This window comes from Leptonotus elevatus, chromosome 1 (assembly GCF_054856555.1).
Source record: "Leptonotus elevatus isolate MCC_2025b chromosome 1, RoL_Lele_1.0, whole genome shotgun sequence".
Lineage (NCBI taxonomy): Eukaryota > Metazoa > Chordata > Actinopteri > Syngnathiformes > Syngnathidae > Leptonotus > Leptonotus elevatus.
In genome coordinates, this window is record NC_141239.1 from 43438582 (window position 1) to 43458935 (window position 20354).

Here is a 20354-nt window from a genome sequence, read left to right on the forward strand (position 1 = left end):
TTCTGCTTGTAGTGAATGCAGTTTGTGAGGTTTCTCGCTCACACAAGCAATTTAGTTGAAAACAGTTTATTCAATATAATTTGCACATCAAAACATATAAAAACATTTGCAGAGAAGAAAATAAACAACTGAGCAGTGTCAATTGTTCTTTGTAAAGTGAATCCAGCTGTTTTATTGTGCAGATTGTTCACAGAAATGTGATTTTTCTCCTCAAAACCACACGTTAGAAGTCTTGAGTTCCGATAGAAACTTAATTGTGGCTCACTTAGCTGTACTGTCATATTTTCATCATAAAGTCACAGCATACTCGCAAGACTCACGGGCCACTTTTACAAACTAAAAATACAGTCGAATATTGGTTTACTTGAAAGTAAACCAAACGTAAATCTATAAACTGTCTTTCATATATTTCTAATTTTAAAAAAAAGTTCAGCATGACTAACTTACATTGGGATGTTTAAAGGGGCGAGAAAAACAAATCAATTCCGAATTTGTTCACGCAGCAAAAAGGTACCTAAAAAATACAGAAAATCACACCAAAGTAAGAAGTGTTAGGGTAAAACATTTGCCATTTTTATCTAGTGCACCTTTTAATGTCAAAATAGATTGTCTTCTAAATTAAGATGTGCAACTTTGGAGAACAGCCAAGAACTAAAAATAAACAGCACAGGAACTCTGGTAACTTGTGAATAAACAACCTTGTGGGAAAGCAACACGGATGGCTCAAATGGGAATGTCAAATTTGGTCCCGTGTTGGTTAGATAGCCCTCTTCTTGTCCAGACCTCTGCGGGAAAGAGGGTGACAGTTGAATGACAGCATTTTGGATGCAGCAACTCGCACCCTGCAAAGAGAACTGGACGTGTATCTCCCCCGCTCATTTCAAAAATATAAAAAGAGGGGGGAGAAAAAAGCTGGTGATTCATTATCAAATCGATCCAATTGGGGTATTCCACGACATATTCACAGTGACAAAAGTGATGCTGAGCAGATGGGGCAGGGATTGAACATGAACTTATATTTTGCTACTATCTAAGACTCCAACGCACTCATTTAAAGTTTAACTTTTTGTTTTTTTGTTACTGTGGTTTACCGAGCAGGCTGGACAGGAAGTTGGAGCCCTGACTCTCTCTACGTTGCCCTTCTCCAACGGGGTCCATCTGGCTCAGTTCAGACTGATCCAGCATCTCAAAGTCTTCCACATCAAAGTCCGTGTCCAGCTCTGAGCTGGACTGCTTGCGGTAGCTGCGGTGGGCGCCCGCTTTGGGGGGGGCTGGCCTGCGCTGGGCAGAAGCTCGCCGGGGCTGCATGGCACCGACCAGCGCCGCCCGGATCATTTTGCTGGCGATGTCGCCCGCCAGGTCGCCCGCCAGGTCGCCCATCAAGTCGGGCGGCAGGCCGCTGAGGGACGTTTCGCCGTCTACGTCCTCCTGGTCCGAGTCCAGGTGAGCGTCCACGTCCAGCACGGAGGCGCGGTGACTCTGCAGCCCGGACAGAGCCAGACTGGGCAGGCCGATGCTGGTGTCGTCGTCGTCGTCCATGAGGGTGGCGTCTGGGTTGATGGAAGGGAAGTCCGGGAGATCCTGAGCGAAAGATTCCTCAGCGTCACTGTGTCTGTCCAGATCTGAATAGGGGGAAAAAAGACATGAAAACAAAAGCATTGACAGAAAGATCCATCCATTTTCTACAGAATGAATGATTTAGAAAAATAATCTAATTGTGAGTTTTTTTCCCCCCCTGAATATTGAGATTGCAATTTAATATGCAAAGATTTTTGTCAAGGTCCTCTTCCTATGTATTTTTTTTAAATTTTTAACAAACACCCACATGCGCACAGGGAGAACATACAGTACAACCACAGGCCCGCAGCACTGTCCAGACAGTAAGATGAACAATAATAACTCACCCTCGGAACCCTCGGTTAGCGGCGTCTGGCCCCGGGATAAGTTAAATGTCCCATTGTCGGCGTAGGAAATCTCAGCGTCGGAGTGCTCGGAGTCAGTCAGAGCGAGCTCCTTTGCTACGATGACGTCGTCAAACTGGAAGAGACAACAGGTCGGTACTTAAGTAAAGCTTAACACTAAAGCCTGTCAAACAAACTTGCCACTTTGGTGTCATTTTTATAGGTTAACAACACAAACAACAAAAAACGGACTATAGTGAAGTCATGAAACTGGAAAGGGCAACACCTGTTGTTTTTTGTTGTTGTTTTTTTACAAATATGTTTTGTGGTGACATCAATTACAAATGTTCATTTTTATAAAACCGTGACATGGCAAGAGAAGTTTTGATGATGCAGACTGACCGTAGGACAGAAGGCTGCCAGCTCCTCCTCGCTGTCACTGCCTTCACCTGAGAGGACACCATGCAGAGGCAAGCGCAGGACTGCACAGAACATGCAAGAAAACAAAGTAATGACTTTCATTTTGTGAAAAATGTAACTCCTACTGCGGCTGGGCTACGTATGACAACGCCGAACGATCCTCCTCACATTGGTTGTCGAACGGCTTGGACATCATGTATCCGCAAACGCTGAAGTCCAGTCGCTGCAGGACCGGCTCCAACTTCACAAACACGCGCTGAAAAACCCTGTGGTAGGCCGCCAGGGGCGCCAGGAGCGTCACCAACACTGGACAAGACAGAAAGACACAATTTGTACTCAAATGTTAGCCATAATAGACACAATGAGGCATTTTGACCCATGCACAGTCAAGAATTTAAAAACATCGGACCAATTTGGCCATCTGCCCGTTTGCCATCACCCAGCGGTCTTATCTTTTTTCGCCTCGTGAGCCCTGATGATCCCCTTTCAACAGAGGTTGGCGCATTTGAGCATCTGTCATTCGGCAATCGTTAACAGTCGTGACACCCTTCCGTCATCGTCAATCCATCAGTATTTCAAGCCAAATTCATTCTTCAGCAAAATGGGTGTCCGTCTATGTTTCCCGTCATTCGAAGTAGGCATCCGTCAATGACGGACTGACGGACCTTTCGTCAATATCGACTGACCCGGTTATTGATTGATCATTACATTGATGAACGAAAACCCACTCATTTTCTCATTAACTGCCATAAATTCATAAAAATAAAAAATAAAGATTATTAAAAAATTAGGGGTGACAGGCAATTATTTATTTTTTTACCGTAATTAATCGCACTAGTTAACTCACGATTAATAACATATTTTATATCTGTTCTAAATGTACAGTAAAAAAAATTAGGCTTTCATACTTTGGGGCAAAAAATGTTGAACTAATAAAAACAGTTCAAATGAATTTTTGACGTTTATGACCGTCAATGGCAGTTAATGAATACTTTTTTTTTTTACTTTACTAGTTAACTCACGATTAATGACATATTGTATATCTGTTCTAAATGTACAATAAAAAAAATCTAGGTTTTTATACTCCTGTTAACAAAAGTGGGGAAAAAAGTTCAACTAATAGAAATAGTTCAAATGAATTTTTGACGTTTATAGCCGTCAATGGCAGTGAATGAGTTAATTGTTAATCGCCAACAAAATGGGCATTTGTCATTGACGGATTGATGGACCTTCCGTCAATGTTGATGGCAGGCCTGCCTCTGCCTATCAACACGTGAATTTTTAATGAGTCAGACAGGCGCCTGGCGGGACTCACCAGCTGTGTAGGAGAGCACCAACCCAGGGATGTATCGTCCAATCACGGCCAAAGAGAAGAAGAGGCAGCAGGTCAGGATGCAAAACTGCAACATGCAAGCAAAGCACACACATTGTGATGCCTGGTCGATTATATTGGACCTCATGTCTCAATTTAATTTGACAAATTGTGATTATTTGCCAATTATCGACATGAGGGTCAACACATTCGAAACTGATGATGCAGTGCAGTTTTAAACCACTAACACTAATAACAATGGCACCTATTTCATATTGTCCTCACCCTGCCGGGGTTGAGTCGTTTGAATTGCGACAAGTTGGACGCAAGAACGATTGTGCTGACCCAGGCCTCGGCGACGTGGTGACACAACTCGGGTACGCTGAGGATGCCGGGCTGCACCAGGCCCCAGCTACACATGAAACAAACAACAGTCCATCAATATATATATATATATATATATATATATATATATATATTTTTTTTTAATCTTTCAAATGTAATACTGTCAGAAAAAAACAAAATGTCCGCTGCCATGACCAACCTCTCGCTTTCAGATTCATCCTGATTTCTGACTGCAAAGAAGAGAAAACACTGATTACAGGGTGCTACTTTTCTTTAGCCTCACATTTATGGCCTAGAAGTATTTTTCATGCAAATATTTCCCACAATTATGACTTACTGCATTAGACAATATGGCGTCCCCACTTGCACACAAATTGGGGTTACTTTGCCAGCGTAGGAACGGAACGGTACCTTTTAAGAACGTTTACCATATTTCGTGATCACAGCTGAGCATCTACACTAACAAGCTGCTCGGCTGCGTTGCCGCTTTCAAACAGATTATTGACTTTGGAGCGTTGACTACTGATCCAGTTGTTGATGTTACATTTATCGGCTGTCTAAAAATAGGCTTGATTAATCTCACAGGCACCAGTCTGCAGGCTCGTCTGAGTCGCTTGTCAAGATCAGGACACTACGAGAGGCAAGTTTAGAAGCAAGAATGGGAGATTAACTGCTGGAGGTGACACACAAATCCCTCGTTGAGTCCAGTGTTTGGGGGTGGGGGGTGGGGGGCTGCCAGCAGGTGGCTTATCTCGTCGGTTTTGTCGCACATACTGACAAGAACACAGACCACACATTATGCTGGCAAAGAAACATGTAAGCACCTCTGAGCTTGGGCCAGATCTTGTTCCTCCACATGTCGACGCAGACCACCGTGACCAGGCCGGACGCCGCCAGGAACAACAGACGCAGAGACGACAGTGCAAAGAACCTTAGGGAGGATGCAAGCTCGTCAACGACAACAACACACGGCACTTGTTCTAACGTCCACCCAATGAAAAGACCGCAAAATGATATAAGACTTGTTATGTAAGGCTTGTAACCAACACAATGCTCATCTTTCTACACAGGGAGACAACATGAGACAATCGATTCTGCTCCGAGACATTATTATAATATTATTATTGTTGTGGTTGTTTTTGCCACAAAACAATTACGCTGCAAAAGCTACAGCTGGGAGATTGACCTGACAAAGAATTTCTTGGCATAATAAGGCCTGTAATTGAGGTTAGCCATGTGATCCGGAAAGTGCAAAGATCTGGAAAATTTGATTTAGACACACTCACAAGAAACCCACACAAACTCGACATGATTGCCACAGTTTTTACAAGCAGTCAAAACTGTTTTCACAATCATCATTTCAGGGTGAGCAGGTATATCTAAAGTTGAGATACAACCGTTACCCTGAATTTAACTCATTCACTGCCATTGACGGCAATAGACGTCAAAAATTAATTTGAACTATTTCTATTAGTTTAACATTTTTTCCCACTGTTGTTAACAAGAGTATGAAAACCTAGATTGTTTTTATTGTACATTTAGAACAGATGTAAAATTTGTGATTAATCATGAGTTAACTAGTGAATTCATGTGATTAATTGCGATAAAAACTAATTAATCGCCTGACAACCCGTAATTTTTTTATAATCACGTCAGGCGATTACATTTTTTTATTGTAATTAATCGCATTACTTCAATAGTTAACTCGCGATTAATCACACATTTTATATCTGTTATAAATGTACAATAAAAACAATCTAGGTTTTCATACTCTTGTTAACAAAAGTGGAAAAAATTTAAACTAATTGAAATAGTTCAAATGAATTTTTGACATCTCTCGCCATCAATGACTATGAATGACTTAATAGCTCAGACTGTAAGAACTTTCTAATGTAGAAAAAATATATATATATGGAAATTGGTTGCTAAAGAGATGCGTATTCACTTCCTAAACACAGCTGAGATGTGCACCTCGTGAAGATTATTGGCGCTGGGATGTTAAATTATTCATAATTTAACTGACAAGTGACATTGGGACATAACACCTGAACTTCTGCCTCCATTGATGGAGCTGTAATCTAATACCGGAGCGCTTTATCATCAAAATCTGGGGGGGGGGAAAGGAAGCTGTGCTCGGCGTCAAATGGCAGGGAAAACGCAAGTAAGATATTCCCTGCATTGGAGTTAAAAAATTCCAAAGCAATCAATTTATGCACGGATTTTTACGGCGGACTGACTGTACTGCATTACACTCGCCAAACCACAAAATTAGGACTCACTTAATTATGACGCACAGGTATGACATGAATTTGTTGTTTGCGTCACACTAGTATCATCCATCAATTTCTTGCCGCTCCCCACAAAAAATAAAAAAATAATTGCCCCTTTCGGTAGCTAAATAAGACCTGCCATATATTAGGTACACCTCAGAGTAGGATAATATATCATTTTGGCACCCTATGGTGGCTATTAATAAGTAGTTCACCATATATTTAGACTGCATCACATTCTAAAATAGTAAGTTCTTACAAGAATGCTAACAACAACCTCAACTATGATCTTAAATGTTACATGCACAGCATAACTCTCAACCCTGAACATTTATATCCTTACAAGTGCGTTTTTCATACTCTTGCACTGACTCTCCAGATTAAAACGTGCAGGACGTGTACCTCATGATGTGTCAAAAGTGTCTCACCAGAACACAACGTTGACCAGCACGTAGAGCAGCAGACACTGGACGGGTCTCTGCCACACCAGCACGGACTGCAAGTAGGTGAGCGGCCGCTCGTAGGGCCCCAGCCGGGACTGCAGCGCCGCTTTGACCGCCCGCACCTGAGCGTCCCTCTCGCTTGATCCCGGTCGACTTCGGAGGCCAGCGGCACTGGAGCTCGACTTGCCACCGGCGCAGCCCGCCGCCGCCATGTCTTCCATAACGCTCGTTTGAGCCATCTTTAAGCGCGAACGAGTCAGAAAATAAACACTTGATGTGAAAAGAAGCGTGTTAAGAGACGATAAGCAGCGCCAGCACAACATCGGCTTGCTACAAGCGAGCGGGTTTGAAGAGCGGTATCACGGGCAGAGTGTCTAAGAGAAGCCGTTCGGAGATATTAGAGGATTAGATGTTATCGAAGCCAACAAGCCATTGTGGAAAGTGTGAACAATGAGCTGACACTTACTATTTGGACATTTTTGCACGTAGGAGATCTCGATGTTGAACTGCAAATATGGCGTAACCTGTTTTTCTGAGCCCTTTATTGTCCAATCAGAATGCGCAGGGACAAAAGACGTGTGCTGCGTTCATAATTTCAGGATTTATGATACTTATTTTATTTTGTTGACTGAAAAAGCACTCCGTTGACGAACACAAATGCGACAAATGATGCAAATTACTGAACTAACATTTGAACGGAATGTAAATAAATGTTTAAATTCTTAGTCATTTTCACTCACACACGCTGATATTAGAGTGGAACGACTTGGGATATACTTTTCACTAGTGACCCACGAACGCAACGAAATGTAATAGTACTTTAATCCAGTAATTTGATACGTTTTATCATGAACAAAAATGAAACATGAAAATACTTCGACGTCGCTTTGAATTTCAGTCAAAATAACTGCAGTCATGGCAAAACGTGTGTAAATAGGAACGGAAAACCCCATTTGAACACTAGTTAACATTACTATTATACCAACGTTCGCCTCTGGGGGCTGTGGTACCTTTTACTGCCTCCAAATAAATAAACGAAGAAGCCCGCTTCAAGCGTCACATCTGCATCAAGCGGGAAGCAGGCTAGCATTAGCTAGCACGCTATCTAAATACGCGAACGGCTAGCACGCTGGCTAAATAAAACGCCGTCCAAGGTTCCAAGATGCCTCGGGAAATTATAACGCTACAGCTTGGACAATGCGGGAACCAAAGTACGTGTGAAACAACGACAAAACGTCAATTTACGTCGTGTGACTACACAGCCGTTACGTCCACTTGGGTTAGCTTGCACAGATCGGTTGTTCTCTTATTGTAATCCTTTGACGTCACCAAAATATTGTCATCAAATGTATCAACACTTAATTTGATAGCTTCACTACGCTGTAATAAGGATTTTAGCTTCTGCTTCCAAAGAGGTATATTAGAGGTAGTAGATGTCGTTGCATTGTTGACTAACGTTGAATCCCGTGTCAAAACTACTATTGCACATGTGTTGAGTGTGCATTAAATGTCGCATTTGCTCGTCTGTGTTTGCTTGCAGTCGGCTTTGAGTTTTGGAAGCAGCTGTGTGCAGAGCATGGAATCAGTCCAGAGGGCATCGTCGAGGAGTTTGCCACCGAAGGGACCGACAGAAAAGATGTTTTCTTCTATCAGGTGCGTGCTGTGCATCTAACGCAAATGGTGGTGTTATTTTATTTGAAAAGGTGCTTGTATGCGGCTCCCAGAATATTGTGCAGATGTGCAGAACTGAATGTTGCATGAGTGCAATGACACAGTAATCCAGTAGATGGCATTATAGGATAGAAGAATGAAGCATCGGTTGACTCAACAGTGTTTTTCGCTCTCCAGGATTTCAGAAATGATAGCACACTTACAAATTATATTACTTAGTTTTCCACTTTGTGTTCATGGCAGGCCGATGACGAGCACTACATCCCCCGCGCGGTCCTCCTGGATCTGGAGCCTCGAGTGATCCACTCCATCCTCAACTCTCCTTACGCCAACCTGTACAACCCCGAGAATATCTACCTGTCCGAGCATGGCGGAGGGGCCGGGAACAATTGGGCCAGTGGGTACTCGCAGGTGAGCACTTTTGTCAGGATATAAATGTCTTTGATCGCCCCAAGGAAATAGTTTACACATCCAACTTGTGTTTTTTTTATTCTTTGCAGGGGAAAAAAATCCAAGAGGACATTTTCGACATTATTGACCGCGAGGCAGATGGGAGCGACAGTCTGGAGGCAAGTTTTTGCATGTCGTAATAACGCCAATAGTGGCAACGGGTGTTTTATTTACTCAACTGCAGAGCGTATTGGACGCAAGGGAGTTTAATCAACATAATTTTCAAATATGCAATTGTATTCTTCACAACAAATGAGGCTAAAATGAGGATTACTTGTGTTGTAGTTATGTATTGTTATTTTTCTCATAAATGGAAAACATTAAATGATAACATTATAGTAAAGATATATGCAAAATATGTTAAGACTTGTCTGGGTAAGTTGCGTTTCTCCGACTGATTGAATCAAGATTGAAAATGGCATGTCGTTTTACAGTAAACGCCGTCGCTGTAATGGCGGGCTGTTAAACGGCTAACGGTTATTCTTAGCTCTTTTTTTTGTGCGCGCTTTCTTTAGCTGCCCTCCTTGTGAAATAACAACCATTTGCTCACTAATGTCTGCAATTCCTGAAAGACGCTCACATTCTCGACCCCGCACCACCACCGTTTAGTGTGTGCATGCGAGGTGTGGCCGAACCAGTGTGTGTATGTTGGCAGGGCGCGGTGTGTAATAAGTGCGGCGCTAATAGCTAAGGCCCAAGTTGAAGGCAGGTATTACATGCAGGGAGGTTGTGTACATTTTTTGCCAGCTGTCCATGTGTGATAATAAGCCTGCTGCTGCTTAAGTAACTTTGATTCCCTTGCAGGGGTTTGTCCTGTGTCATTCCATCGCTGGGGGGACGGGTTCCGGTCTGGGCTCCTACCTGCTTGAGAAGCTAAACGACAGGTCCAAAGACACAAATATAGACGCAGGATATAAATCGAAAGGCGTCTGTCCTTACCAGGATCCCGTTTTTCCTCATCAGGTACCCGAAGAAGCTGGTGCAGACCTACTCGGTCTTCCCCAACCAGGACGAAATGAGCGACGTGGTGGTGCAGCCGTACAACTCGCTGCTGACCCTCAAGAGGCTCACGCAGAATGCCGACTGTGTGGTAAGACAAATGTTGTCTTAGTACTGGGAACGTGTTTGTTTTACTACATATATAAGCCGCACCTGACTGTAAGCCGCAGGTGTTTTTAATGTTCCCGCTACTTTCTTTTCCATAATAAGGGCGCAAATGGTCTCGCTCTCGTTCTCTCTCCTACTGTATTTGGGTTTGTTTTGCTCTGCCTGACGCCCTTGCGTTTCAATTATAGTGCGCCCCCTTGTGATCTGATGGATAAGACGCGCCTTTGTATTAGCCGCAGGGTCGAATGCAAGTGAAAAAAGTACTGTATTTAACTTTAAATTTCTGAACATCGATATTAAATCCAAAATATATTTGAATTAAAACACATACTTAATACTCGTATCAGATGCCTAAACTGCATTTGTCTGATAATTGACGCGACGAGCCGATATTCGGTTCTTAATGGTTGATGGCGCATCATCGTTTATTGTCCATGCTTGCGCGACGTTGTCCTCACGTCTCGTTTACGTCCCTCACCAGGTGGTGCTGGACAACACGGCGCTGAATCGCATCGCCACAGACCGGCTGCACATCCAGAACCCTTCCTTCTCACAGATCAACCAGCTGGTGAGTGAGCAAACGATAGACGAGTTGAATGGTTTCATTTAATCATGTGATTTGCGCTCCAGGCTGGGGAAGCCATTTTGTGTGTTAGTAGCAGCACTTGAGATGTCAAAATGGAATACTGGATTGTAAAAATCGTTCATGCACATGCTTGTATTTGCGATGGAATGGCTCGTACCAACATGTCGGCCTTGACAGGTGTCCACCATCATGTCGGCGAGCACCACCACCCTGCGCTACCCGGGTTACATGAACAACGACCTCATCGGCCTGATCGCCTCGCTCATCCCCACGCCGCGCCTCCACTTCCTGATGACGGGCTACACGCCGCTCACCACCGACCAGTCGGTGAGTGGACCCCGCCGCCAGGTCGCGGGATGCTTTCCGAGCAGGCGGGTACTAAATGGGCGGGCGCCGCGCAGGTGGCCAGCGTGAGGAAGACCACCGTGCTGGACGTGATGAGGAGGCTCCTGCAGCCCAAGAACGTGATGGTGTCCACGGGCAGAGAGCGCCAGCCCAGCCACTGCTACATCGCCATCCTCAACATCATCCAGGGGGAGGTGGACCCCACGCAGGTACCCGGGACACCTTTTCATAAAAGTGGTTGAGTCCCGTCGCGTTGCAAAACAGGACGTCTTGTGGTCAGGTGCACAAAAGCCTCCAGAGGATCCGCGAGCGAAAACTGGCCAGTTTCATCCCTTGGGGTCCCGCCAGCATCCAGGTGGCGCTGTCCAGGAAGTCGCCGTACCTGCCGTCCGCCCACCGCGTCAGCGGCCTGATGATGGCCAATCACACCAGCATCTCCTCCGTAAGTCTCACCTCAATGCTGACACAACAGACTTTTTTTTCCTTTTCTGTATTTGTTGAGCGCGGTCGTGTCTTCTTGCAGCTGTTCGAGCGGACGTGCCGGCAGTACGACAAGCTGCGCAAGCGCGAGGCCTTTCTGGAGCAGTTCCGCAAGGAGGACATCTTCCAGGACAACTTTGATGAGCTGGACAACTCGCGCGAGGTGGTGCAGCAGCTGGTGGACGAGTACAGCGCCGCCACCAGGCCCGACTATATCTCCTGGGGAACGCAGGAGCAGTGAACGCAGCCCTTTCCCACAAATACAACGTATGAAATGACTCCCAATGAGTGTCCTATTATGTCTCATTGTTGTTTAACAGCACTCACATGCAACTTCTTGCCTTCTTTTTCTTTTCTTTTTTTTTTGTAACCCTTATTTCCATGTATTGTGCACTTTTGGGCAAACGGTCGCCCTCAGCCTGGCCTCGGGCGCGATGACGCAATGCATGATGGGTTACCGCAACCCGTGATGAGAATGACTGACTGGTTGCGTGCAAAAAGTGTCGAAACAAAGAGTGAGGTCCATGTGGTTGTAAAAATGTCATTTTAAAATAAGAAATCAGGTTCTGCACTGACAACTACTGTAGAACATACACTTTTAAGGACACTTCATTAGGTACAGTACAAAAATGCCACATTCACATTGAGATGACAACTTTAAGACGGATGCTGTCAGCAAAGTAGTAAATAATGTAGTTCACAGACGTGTACCTCATATTGTGACCAGTGAGCGTATGTGGAATGTTTTAACGTAACATTGCTTGTTGGGCCTATTGAAAATGTACAATAAATGCATTTTCTATGAAATTGCATACATACAAGTATAAATGTGGTTAAAGCATTGTAAAAACAAAAAAATAGCTTTACTGTGCCTACAATTGTATTTTTGTTTTGTCAGTCTTTTAACCTATTTTTCTCCCTTGGGGGGTGACAACAAATACAGTGCTGTTAAAAAAACTGACCAATATTCTGCTTGTAATTCATTTCCTTATTGTAGGCAAAATATAAAGGGACTCAAGTCATGTTATTCACTACATTTTTTTTTCTTCAATTAATGGAATTTTATTCTGCCAGCTATTGGAATCAGCCTCAAAATCTATACATATGCATGTTTGTACATATCTACATGTTTGTATATAATATTTTTATATAAATTAGATGTTATTTTAATTTTAAAAAACATAGTTAATCTGTAAAATGTTGAAACTTTTTGCATAATTAAAGGTTAACAAAGCACAAACACTACAAGGGAGACAGGTAATTAAATTATTTCATTGTATTAGCTGGAGTTTTGTTTCACTGACTCCTGAGTTGGGTCAAAATATGCTATACGTAAAAAAGTAATTTATATTAAAGCACAATAAATTCATAAAAATTGTACGCTTAAAAAGTAAAATTTGAAGGAATTGTGTATATGAACTAGCTAGCAAAGTTAATGTCAACTGTCAGATTTGTTTTCAATCCTCACTAGTGAGACAGTATGGTTGGCTTTATGCTATGGATACATGCACCTAGTTTGAACACAAAGTTAAACCATTTAATATATATAACTTTTGTGTTTATGGTTTTATTTCTTGTTTTTATTTTTATTCTAAAAACCAACCAATATTTACTTTATTAAAAATATCTATATCTTACTTTATTTTATCATTTATATAAAAAAAAATTCCACTGCGTAGTTCAGGGAATGTCAAAAGCACAAAAACTACAAGGGAGGCAATTTGTGCCCATACAAACATGTAAAAACTGATACAAGGGTGTGTTTTCTTTTTATTAATAATTACATACAGTATTTGTCTTATTGCACTTCCAAGTTAGTTTAAAAAAATAGTGCAAACAACTATACACACACACACACACATTAGATAAAGAAGGTACCATGCAGCGTACAAACAAAGTGAATATAAAACAGAACAGGCCTTGTTTTTGTTGTTGTGCTACATCATCCCGAAGCTGCCTGCAGCTGCCAAGCTGTCAACGTTTTGCAGATTCGTCTGATATGGAACAAACCGCTGCTGCTGCTGGCGTTTGTCTTTTTTATGTCTTGTCACATGGCAAACTTGAACTGCACAATTAGCGCCACAAAATCGCACCTCAAGTACACGTCAACACTTTCATAGAAAAGTGGGGCAAGGAGAGGGAAGCTTCATTGCAAAAAACACAAAATCACACACCTTTGGTCCATCCTACAATGTGGCTAACTTATTTTGGCTCTGGGATCAACTTTAAACAAAAACACTCACGGGTCACATTTCTATCACAAGCTTGACATTTCTTCCGGGACATGTCGACGAACAAACGCCCGAAAACGGACAATCAAGGCCTCTCATCAATTCAACACAAAATGTCAGCATGGAAGGGAACATGGAAGTTTCTCTGCCTTCCTAGAACGTGTGTGTGATGTGTGTCCATTATTGCTTTCTATGCATGAGCGTGTAAGTGTGTGTGGTTTTGTGTGAAGTGTTTATGTGTGTGTGTGAGGCTAACCAATGTCAAGACGGGCCTTTCCAACCCTTGTCACGTTTGCTGTCATTTGAATGCAACTTATGCTCATCAACTGACACATGCTAGCAGAATTTGTGAACTATTGAACACCTATAACGAGTGAACAGGGAACATCTGCTATGCCTATGGGCGTGTCCTTGAGCAAAACAAAGTCAAAGCCAATTGACCGGAGTTGAATTCAAATGTCATTAAAAACAAAAAAGTGCCGGGGATTCCAACTTGCCAGCACAACATGCCACCAAAGGCAATTTCCAATTAATCTGAACATCCAATGTCACACCTGAGGGAGGGAACGTCGCCAAATGTAATGCTAACGGGAAAAAGGTGCACTTGTGTGCATTTAAGACTGAAGAAAAAAAAAAATGAAAATGAAGTATATGTTTTATGTGTTTGTTTGTGGGAGCAAAAACAAAACAAGCGAATGAGTGGATGGCCAGTAACACGGACAACTGGAAAATGCTTGTGCTCTTCAGTCAAGGTACCCCAGTTTCATCATTGTAAGCAAAGCTGCGCTGCGCTGTAACGCCATCAGTCAAGGCCGAAGTACGTGTGAGGGACGGGCGAGAAACCATAGAAGAAGAAAAAGAACGAGACGCCCGTTAGGGTAGCGCACACGAGCCAAGGTGACTTGAGCTGTAAAAACGCAACATCTGTTTCCAGTTCCAAGTTCACACGCTTGGCTGCATCAACACTTGCGCGCTAACGCAAGGGAAAACTCCTTGCTGAAGGTTCGACGGAAGCGGGGATGACGGCCGCCTTCGAGGAAAGTCAACCCAAACAAGAAAGCAGATGTGGAAGTTGTTCGTGGTCCAGCTGGGAGGACGGCCCCGCCTTCGGGGCTGGGTCCCGGTGGGCGGCGTCCGTGTCAGACCGGGTGCGAGGGCAGCTCCAGCAGGGCGAGCGCCGACGGGTGTCGGAAGCCCGCCGGCGTGCCGGCGTGGATTTTGACGGCGTCGCCTTTGCCTGGCTGCAGACGGGTGGCGTTGAAGTAAGCGTTCATCAGCTGCGTGATCTCGCTCAGCTGGAACGGACACAAACACGCCTTCATGATTACTTTGGGCACAATTTGCTCTTATTGACGTGGTTGATCTGTGAATGGACCAGGACATGTCTTGATTCGACAAGATTTTGTATTTCGTCATTACGAGACCAAGACAACAACGCGCCTAACAATTGCAATATTTGTAATTGTTTTATGTTTAGATGTTTTTGTCTAATTAAAAAAATGAATAATTCAAGTTTCATTTCTTCATTTGTGTTTTTATAGAATATTTTGCACTTTTTAGGTAATATTTTTGTATTTTTCTTCAAAAAAATCTGTATTTTTCATTTGTGAATGTTTAAAATCAATCTCGTATTTTAAAATAAAAAAAATTCTCCAGAAAAAAATAAAATAATTTTTCTTCAAACATGTCTTTTTTAAATTTTAAATATTTTTCATCTATGATTTGTGTATTTCTTGCCTGAATACTTTGTACTGTTTTTTTTTTTTCAAGCTTTGAATTGTCATTGGATAGTTCTGCATTTTTTCTAGTATGATTGTTTTAATTAGGGGTGCCAGGTGAGTAAACATTTTAATCGTAATTAATCGGATGACTTCAATAGTTAATCTCAAATTTAACATCTGCTCTAAATACACAATATAATGTACAATAAAATATATTTTCCAAGTTTTGATACTCTTGTTAACGTAAAAGTGGAAAAAATGTTAAACTAATAGAAATATGATTGCATCTTTTAGTCATTGATAGAGTCATTTCATAATAGTTAATAAAATTGAGTTAAAATTAAAAAGCTGTACTATACTGTAAACGAGTGTGGTATTGATTTGTGTTGGTCATATTTCTGCCACTAGATGGCACAATTACATATGTAAGACGTTGGTGACAGCTCAGTGCATTTTTTCTTTTCATATTAAGAGCCATCTAATCTTTAACATGAAGTAACATGTGAAATTCTGCATATTTTTAAAATTGTAAAACACACCTTGACTCCAGTCTCCACAAATATATGCATTATTATTAAATTGATCACCGCTAAATTTTTACATGGATGTGTCTGCTGCGTGGATGTGACTGGAATTCCCCCAGTTCATGCTTTCCATTAATTGCGCGTAAAAAAAAAAATTGTGGCTTTAAAGGAACTTTAAATAACGCATTCATTTAAAAATAATTTTTTGAATATCTTGTATTTTCTGATTTAGGTCTAGTAGTGTCTATAAAATGTATTTTTCTTGCAGCATTTTTGTGTATTTTTTGTCTAAAATGTTTGTATTTTTAATCTAATATCTGTCTAATATTTTATATTATTTCCTACAAGTTTTTACAGTAATATTTTTGCATTCCTACTAATGTAATATTTTTCCCCCTGTAGTTTTGAAATGGTATCTATTTTTTGTATGCATTTAAGATATTTTTTGAGCATTATCGCTTTGACTCATCACAGTGTACCTAATGTTTTGACCTGTGGCACAATTCCCCGACATATTACTTGCAGCAATAAAGTGATAATACTCATGCGATTTTTCTCGCTACAATGGTGATGCAGTGCAACGTTTGTTATTTGAAGCTCTTGCAAAAGAGGTCATCCGTCCGCCGGTTACCTTGTTGGTTTCGAAGAGCATGTCTCGGCCGCCGGCGCTGATCTTGAACGTGTTGCTGTCGGAGACGCCGTACGAGCGGATCTGTCCGTAGGGAAACGACTCAAAGGCCTCGGCCTCTCCTTGGCGATACAGAGACACGCTGCTGGCCGCCACCCCCAACCACAACTTCTGGGAAAAACTCCCCGTTGAACTCTGGAGGGGACACTCAAAATTTCAGTGTGACCTTGAAGGCAATATCTGAGAAGAGTTTATCCGAGCACCCATACTCGAACGCGCACCACGATACAGAGGCTGCAGTTACGCTTTAGGCCAGAGGTGGGAGTCACGAGTAAAAAGTGACAAACTGCGCAATGCAACTTTAACCATTTAAATACTGTAAACGCAAATCAATGAATGTTTTTGTTTCTCAAGAACTCAAAATGACTGCAGTGGTAATGCCGAAAACATGCAGCAAAATGGTTTGAGCAGTATTTGTATACGGTTTCAGTGCTCCACAAATGTTTTATTATAATTTTACATTAATAGTATTTTAGACATAAAGTAATTGCAACATTATAATAAACATATTGCAAACTTTCTACACTCTAAAAACATTTGAGTCAAAAATAACCCAACTATGGGTAAAAAAATCAACTGGTCCTCTACTTTGGTCCATTTGAACCAACTTTGAGTTAATAAATGGGTCTTTTAATTTGAAGCAACTCATAAATATTGGTCAGATCATTTACTTGGGTCAAAAAATTGGGTGATTTTGTATAATCGCACCCCGTCCCGTGCAAGCCAGAAAGTTGAGTTAAATTGACCCATGAAGTGGATCGGTCCATTTTTGATCCATAATTGGGTTACTTTTGACCCAACTGTTTAGAGTGTATAGCACTTACAAACTTCTAAGTTCTAACCTTTAACTTAAATTAAAAAATAAAAATAAATAAAATAAAATATCATGATTACTATCAATGTCGTACTACGGAGTATTAAATAGTCACAAAAAATAAATATTGATACAAAAAAGATCAACTGTCTTCAGCCATGTCAGCAGACAGCACTGCGGCTATGCAAATTAACCTATTAAATATTCAATCAAAAATTTATTATCAATGTTTTAAAACATTATCGCTATCGCTATTGTGCTTATGTGCTTTAACTATTTAACCGGCAGCACAAGAGTCTGTTAACGAAACCAAACACAAAGACCAATCAAGCGGTTAGGAATGTAGCCTGTGGGCCGCAGGTTCGATCCCCGCCATTGACACGATAACAACTACTCACAATGTAGAAGTCGACTTCGTAGAGCGTGCATCCGAAGCCGGACCACTGGCGCGCTACGGCCAGGTAGGCGGCCATACTGTCTCTGCAGCTGGAACCCGCCAGGCCCCTCCAGCGCTCCAAGATGGCTCCCATGACGGCCGCCGCCTCCTCCTTCACGCGGCTGCGTAGGCGCAGGTCCTTCTCCACTTTCTGCTTGTGCGCCGCCGTTGCGTGGCTCCACAGCGCCCCCGCCAGCAGGCCCGTGGGGAAGCGCTGCGCGGCGGGGCAACCCGTCGGCGCCGCCAACTGGCAGGGCGGCAGCGCCTGGGCCACAAGGACGCGGGCTTCCAGCACGTGGCTGGGGAAGAGTTCGTCCAGGGGCGGGCAGGGCGCGTGCGTGCTGAAGTCCCCCATGACGGCCTGAAGCCGGAGGGCCGCCAACGTCTGGAGGTCCTCCTCGCAGGCGGGCAGCTGGCCACGGATCACCATCTCATGGCACTGCGGGTTAAAAAAAGAAAGTCAAAAATGGATTGTGTCGTGCCATCAGTCTGTTTTGACCACACCCTGTTCTAGTTGCTAAACCTCAAGAGCCTGTGAAGGCAAATGATTCACCGATAGAACTGTGAAACACGTTGTGAGGGACACTGGATCGTCTTTTCACACGATCGCGAATAGGCATGAGCCGCTTACAGGTTTGACGTGGTTTTAAAAAGTTTCAAATAACCGCGAATACTGGCTGTCATTGGGAATAAGTTCTTTTTTTCCCGAGGGAACTTCTAACCAAGGCAAAATAAGATTAGCTGTTTGCAGAGTTGAGTGAACGAGCAGACGATTTCAAGTTAATTGTCCCTCTTTTTACTTTTTTTTCTTCTCTCTCCACGGTGAGCAGAGAGGGGAGGGGTGAACAGTTACACATGGAGAGAAACACAGATGACGTTTTGCTCCGCTTATTAAATGCGCGTTGTGCTACAAAATAAAACATTAAATGGTGCCCGTGGGTACTAGTTAGCTCTAGAGCGAGAGAGCGCGCGTGCACGCCCGCGCGAGTGGGACCGTTGCTACATGTCGGGGAGGTGGGGACGAACGAACTGACTAGTTGTGTCCTCCACACGCGGGCAATTTGAAAAAGCTTCACAGACGGGAGGAAGAAATGGCGACCGGTATTCACTGGAACTTACTCGGAGAGAAAGTTTGAGCTGAGAGTCCAGCGGCATGCTACGCGCTGTAGCTTCTTGCTAGCTAGCCCGCTAGCCTACAACCATAATGTGTGTTACACCTTCCAAACAAATCTTCCTCCCACCAATTCGCTATTTAAAGATCATACACAACATATACACGGCTAAACTTGTGAGCAGAGAGGGGAGGGGTGAACAGTTACACATGGAAGAGGAAGGAGGAAGCAAGATGAAAGAAAGAAAGACAGATGCCTTTTTGCTCTGCTTAATAAATGTGCGTTGTGCTACAAAATAAAAAATTTAATGGTGCCCGTGGGTACTAGTTAGCCCCAAGGAGACCATGAGTAGCCCACGGGTCTGTTCACAAAATAGCTTACCAGTGATGGGATTTACTAAGAACAAAAAAAAGGAAAAAAAAGAGAACGAATGTTCCATCAATAGAAATTGATGAATTGATATTGGAATTCCAACTAACTAACTCAACCACAATAACAAACCTCCCTGATAGTGCCAATCAAAAGAGAGTCTCTTGCATTTTAGCCTGCAGATGTGTCTCCGGTGAGTATCTAAAGTGTTACCTGCTCAAAGAGGAAGAGATACTCGATGCTGTCGACTGAAATGCTGTCCGCATCGAGCAGGCAGTAGAGCTTGAAGCACAGTTTGCGCTGGCCTTTGGACTCGCACTCTTTGCTGGAGACGCTGCACACAAATTCACAACAGGAACCATCGTCATAGAACTAGAATTCAACTCCCTTTCTTGTATTGTAGCTAACTGGAGACAAAAAACGACAACTATAACGCGTCTCCCACAGGTTGCCATGTTTGACCAACAACACCAAGACAAGGTCGCCTCTTATCAAAGTCATGCATGATGTTCCGCATGGGAAGTGATAAAGCGCACAATCTGCCGTTCGGTTGACTAACAAATAAGCGCCCGGCCGGAGCACACTGAAAAGCTTTTATTGTGTCTGACCTGGTGAGGATGTCTGCGATGAGCGCGCCGCCCGACACAGGCTGCTCCCACAGCGCCTTCTGCTCGTACAGAGCAAACGTGTTCTTGCTGTCTTTCAGGCCCAGCCTCTGCTGCATCCTCTGCACCACCTTTGGAGAACACACATGGTGGTTGGGGAAGGGAAACGACACAAAAAATTAAAATCATACATGAAATAAGAGTTCATCATGTTCTATTTTTTGGGAAAAAGATTTACCAACAAGAAAAAGGGAACCATATGTCCCAATGAAATCAGCATTTATTTATTTTTTATTTTATTTATTTGGGGGGCAGCGACCATATTTACATGTACCTTAATGGAAAGGTGAAAAAAACCTCACAACATTAGCACATTTCAACATATATTTAGTGGCTGATTCTTTACTCCATCATTCCAAATCTGCTCAATTTAATATTTTTTCAGAAATGTCCTCACTATTGGTCAGTCCCCTTGTTGGTCTCCTATTTTAACAAATTATTTCATTGACCAATCTAAAGGGCAT

General features: G+C 42.8%; 3 protein-coding genes across 4 annotated transcripts in view; 1 reads left to right on the top strand and 2 right to left on the bottom strand.

Moving 5' to 3' along the window:
• Positions 1-50: 50 nt before the first annotated feature.
• Positions 51-7259, bottom strand: retreg3 (reticulophagy regulator family member 3). 2 transcript variants are annotated; one of them, XM_086068515.1, is made up of 10 exons: positions 7158-7259; positions 6677-6930; positions 4803-4909; positions 4178-4208; positions 3919-4045; positions 3637-3721; positions 2490-2627; positions 2304-2383; positions 1905-2037; positions 51-1622 (listed from the first exon to the last, which is right to left on the bottom strand). In XM_086068515.1, the coding sequence occupies exons 2-10, from the start codon at positions 6928-6930 to the stop codon at positions 1078-1080; spliced, it is 1500 nt and encodes a 499-aa protein (XP_085924641.1). In that variant the 5' UTR covers positions 7158-7259; the 3' UTR covers positions 51-1077. The 2 variants fall into 2 exon arrangements, with proteins under 2 accessions (XP_085924641.1, XP_085924550.1); XM_086068424.1 differs by having other exon boundaries at positions 6677-7228.
• Positions 7260-7716: 457 nt separating this feature from the next.
• tubg1 (tubulin, gamma 1) lies at positions 7717-12291 on the top strand. The gene is made up of 11 exons (XM_086068639.1): positions 7717-7902; positions 8232-8344; positions 8606-8773; positions 8863-8931; positions 9617-9696; positions 9776-9902; positions 10401-10487; positions 10683-10832; positions 10907-11059; positions 11131-11292; positions 11374-12291. Exons 1-11 carry the CDS (start codon positions 7854-7856, stop codon positions 11569-11571), a joined length of 1356 nt encoding a protein of 451 aa, XP_085924765.1. The 5' UTR covers positions 7717-7853; the 3' UTR covers positions 11572-12291.
• Positions 12292-13082: 791 nt separating this feature from the next.
• plekhh3 (pleckstrin homology, MyTH4 and FERM domain containing H3) overlaps positions 13083-20354 on the bottom strand; it is a 47258-nt gene continuing 39986 nt past the window's right edge. The window contains exons 9-13 of the mRNA XM_086068292.1: positions 19834-19961; positions 19439-19559; positions 17707-18183; positions 16438-16629; positions 13083-14856 (exon numbers count right to left, since the gene is read on the bottom strand). Of these exons, the coding sequence (XP_085924418.1) occupies positions 14701-14856; positions 16438-16629; positions 17707-18183; positions 19439-19559; positions 19834-19961 (1074 nt within the window). The 3' untranslated portion in view covers positions 13083-14700. The remainder of the gene's footprint in view (positions 14857-16437; positions 16630-17706; positions 18184-19438; positions 19560-19833; positions 19962-20354) is intronic.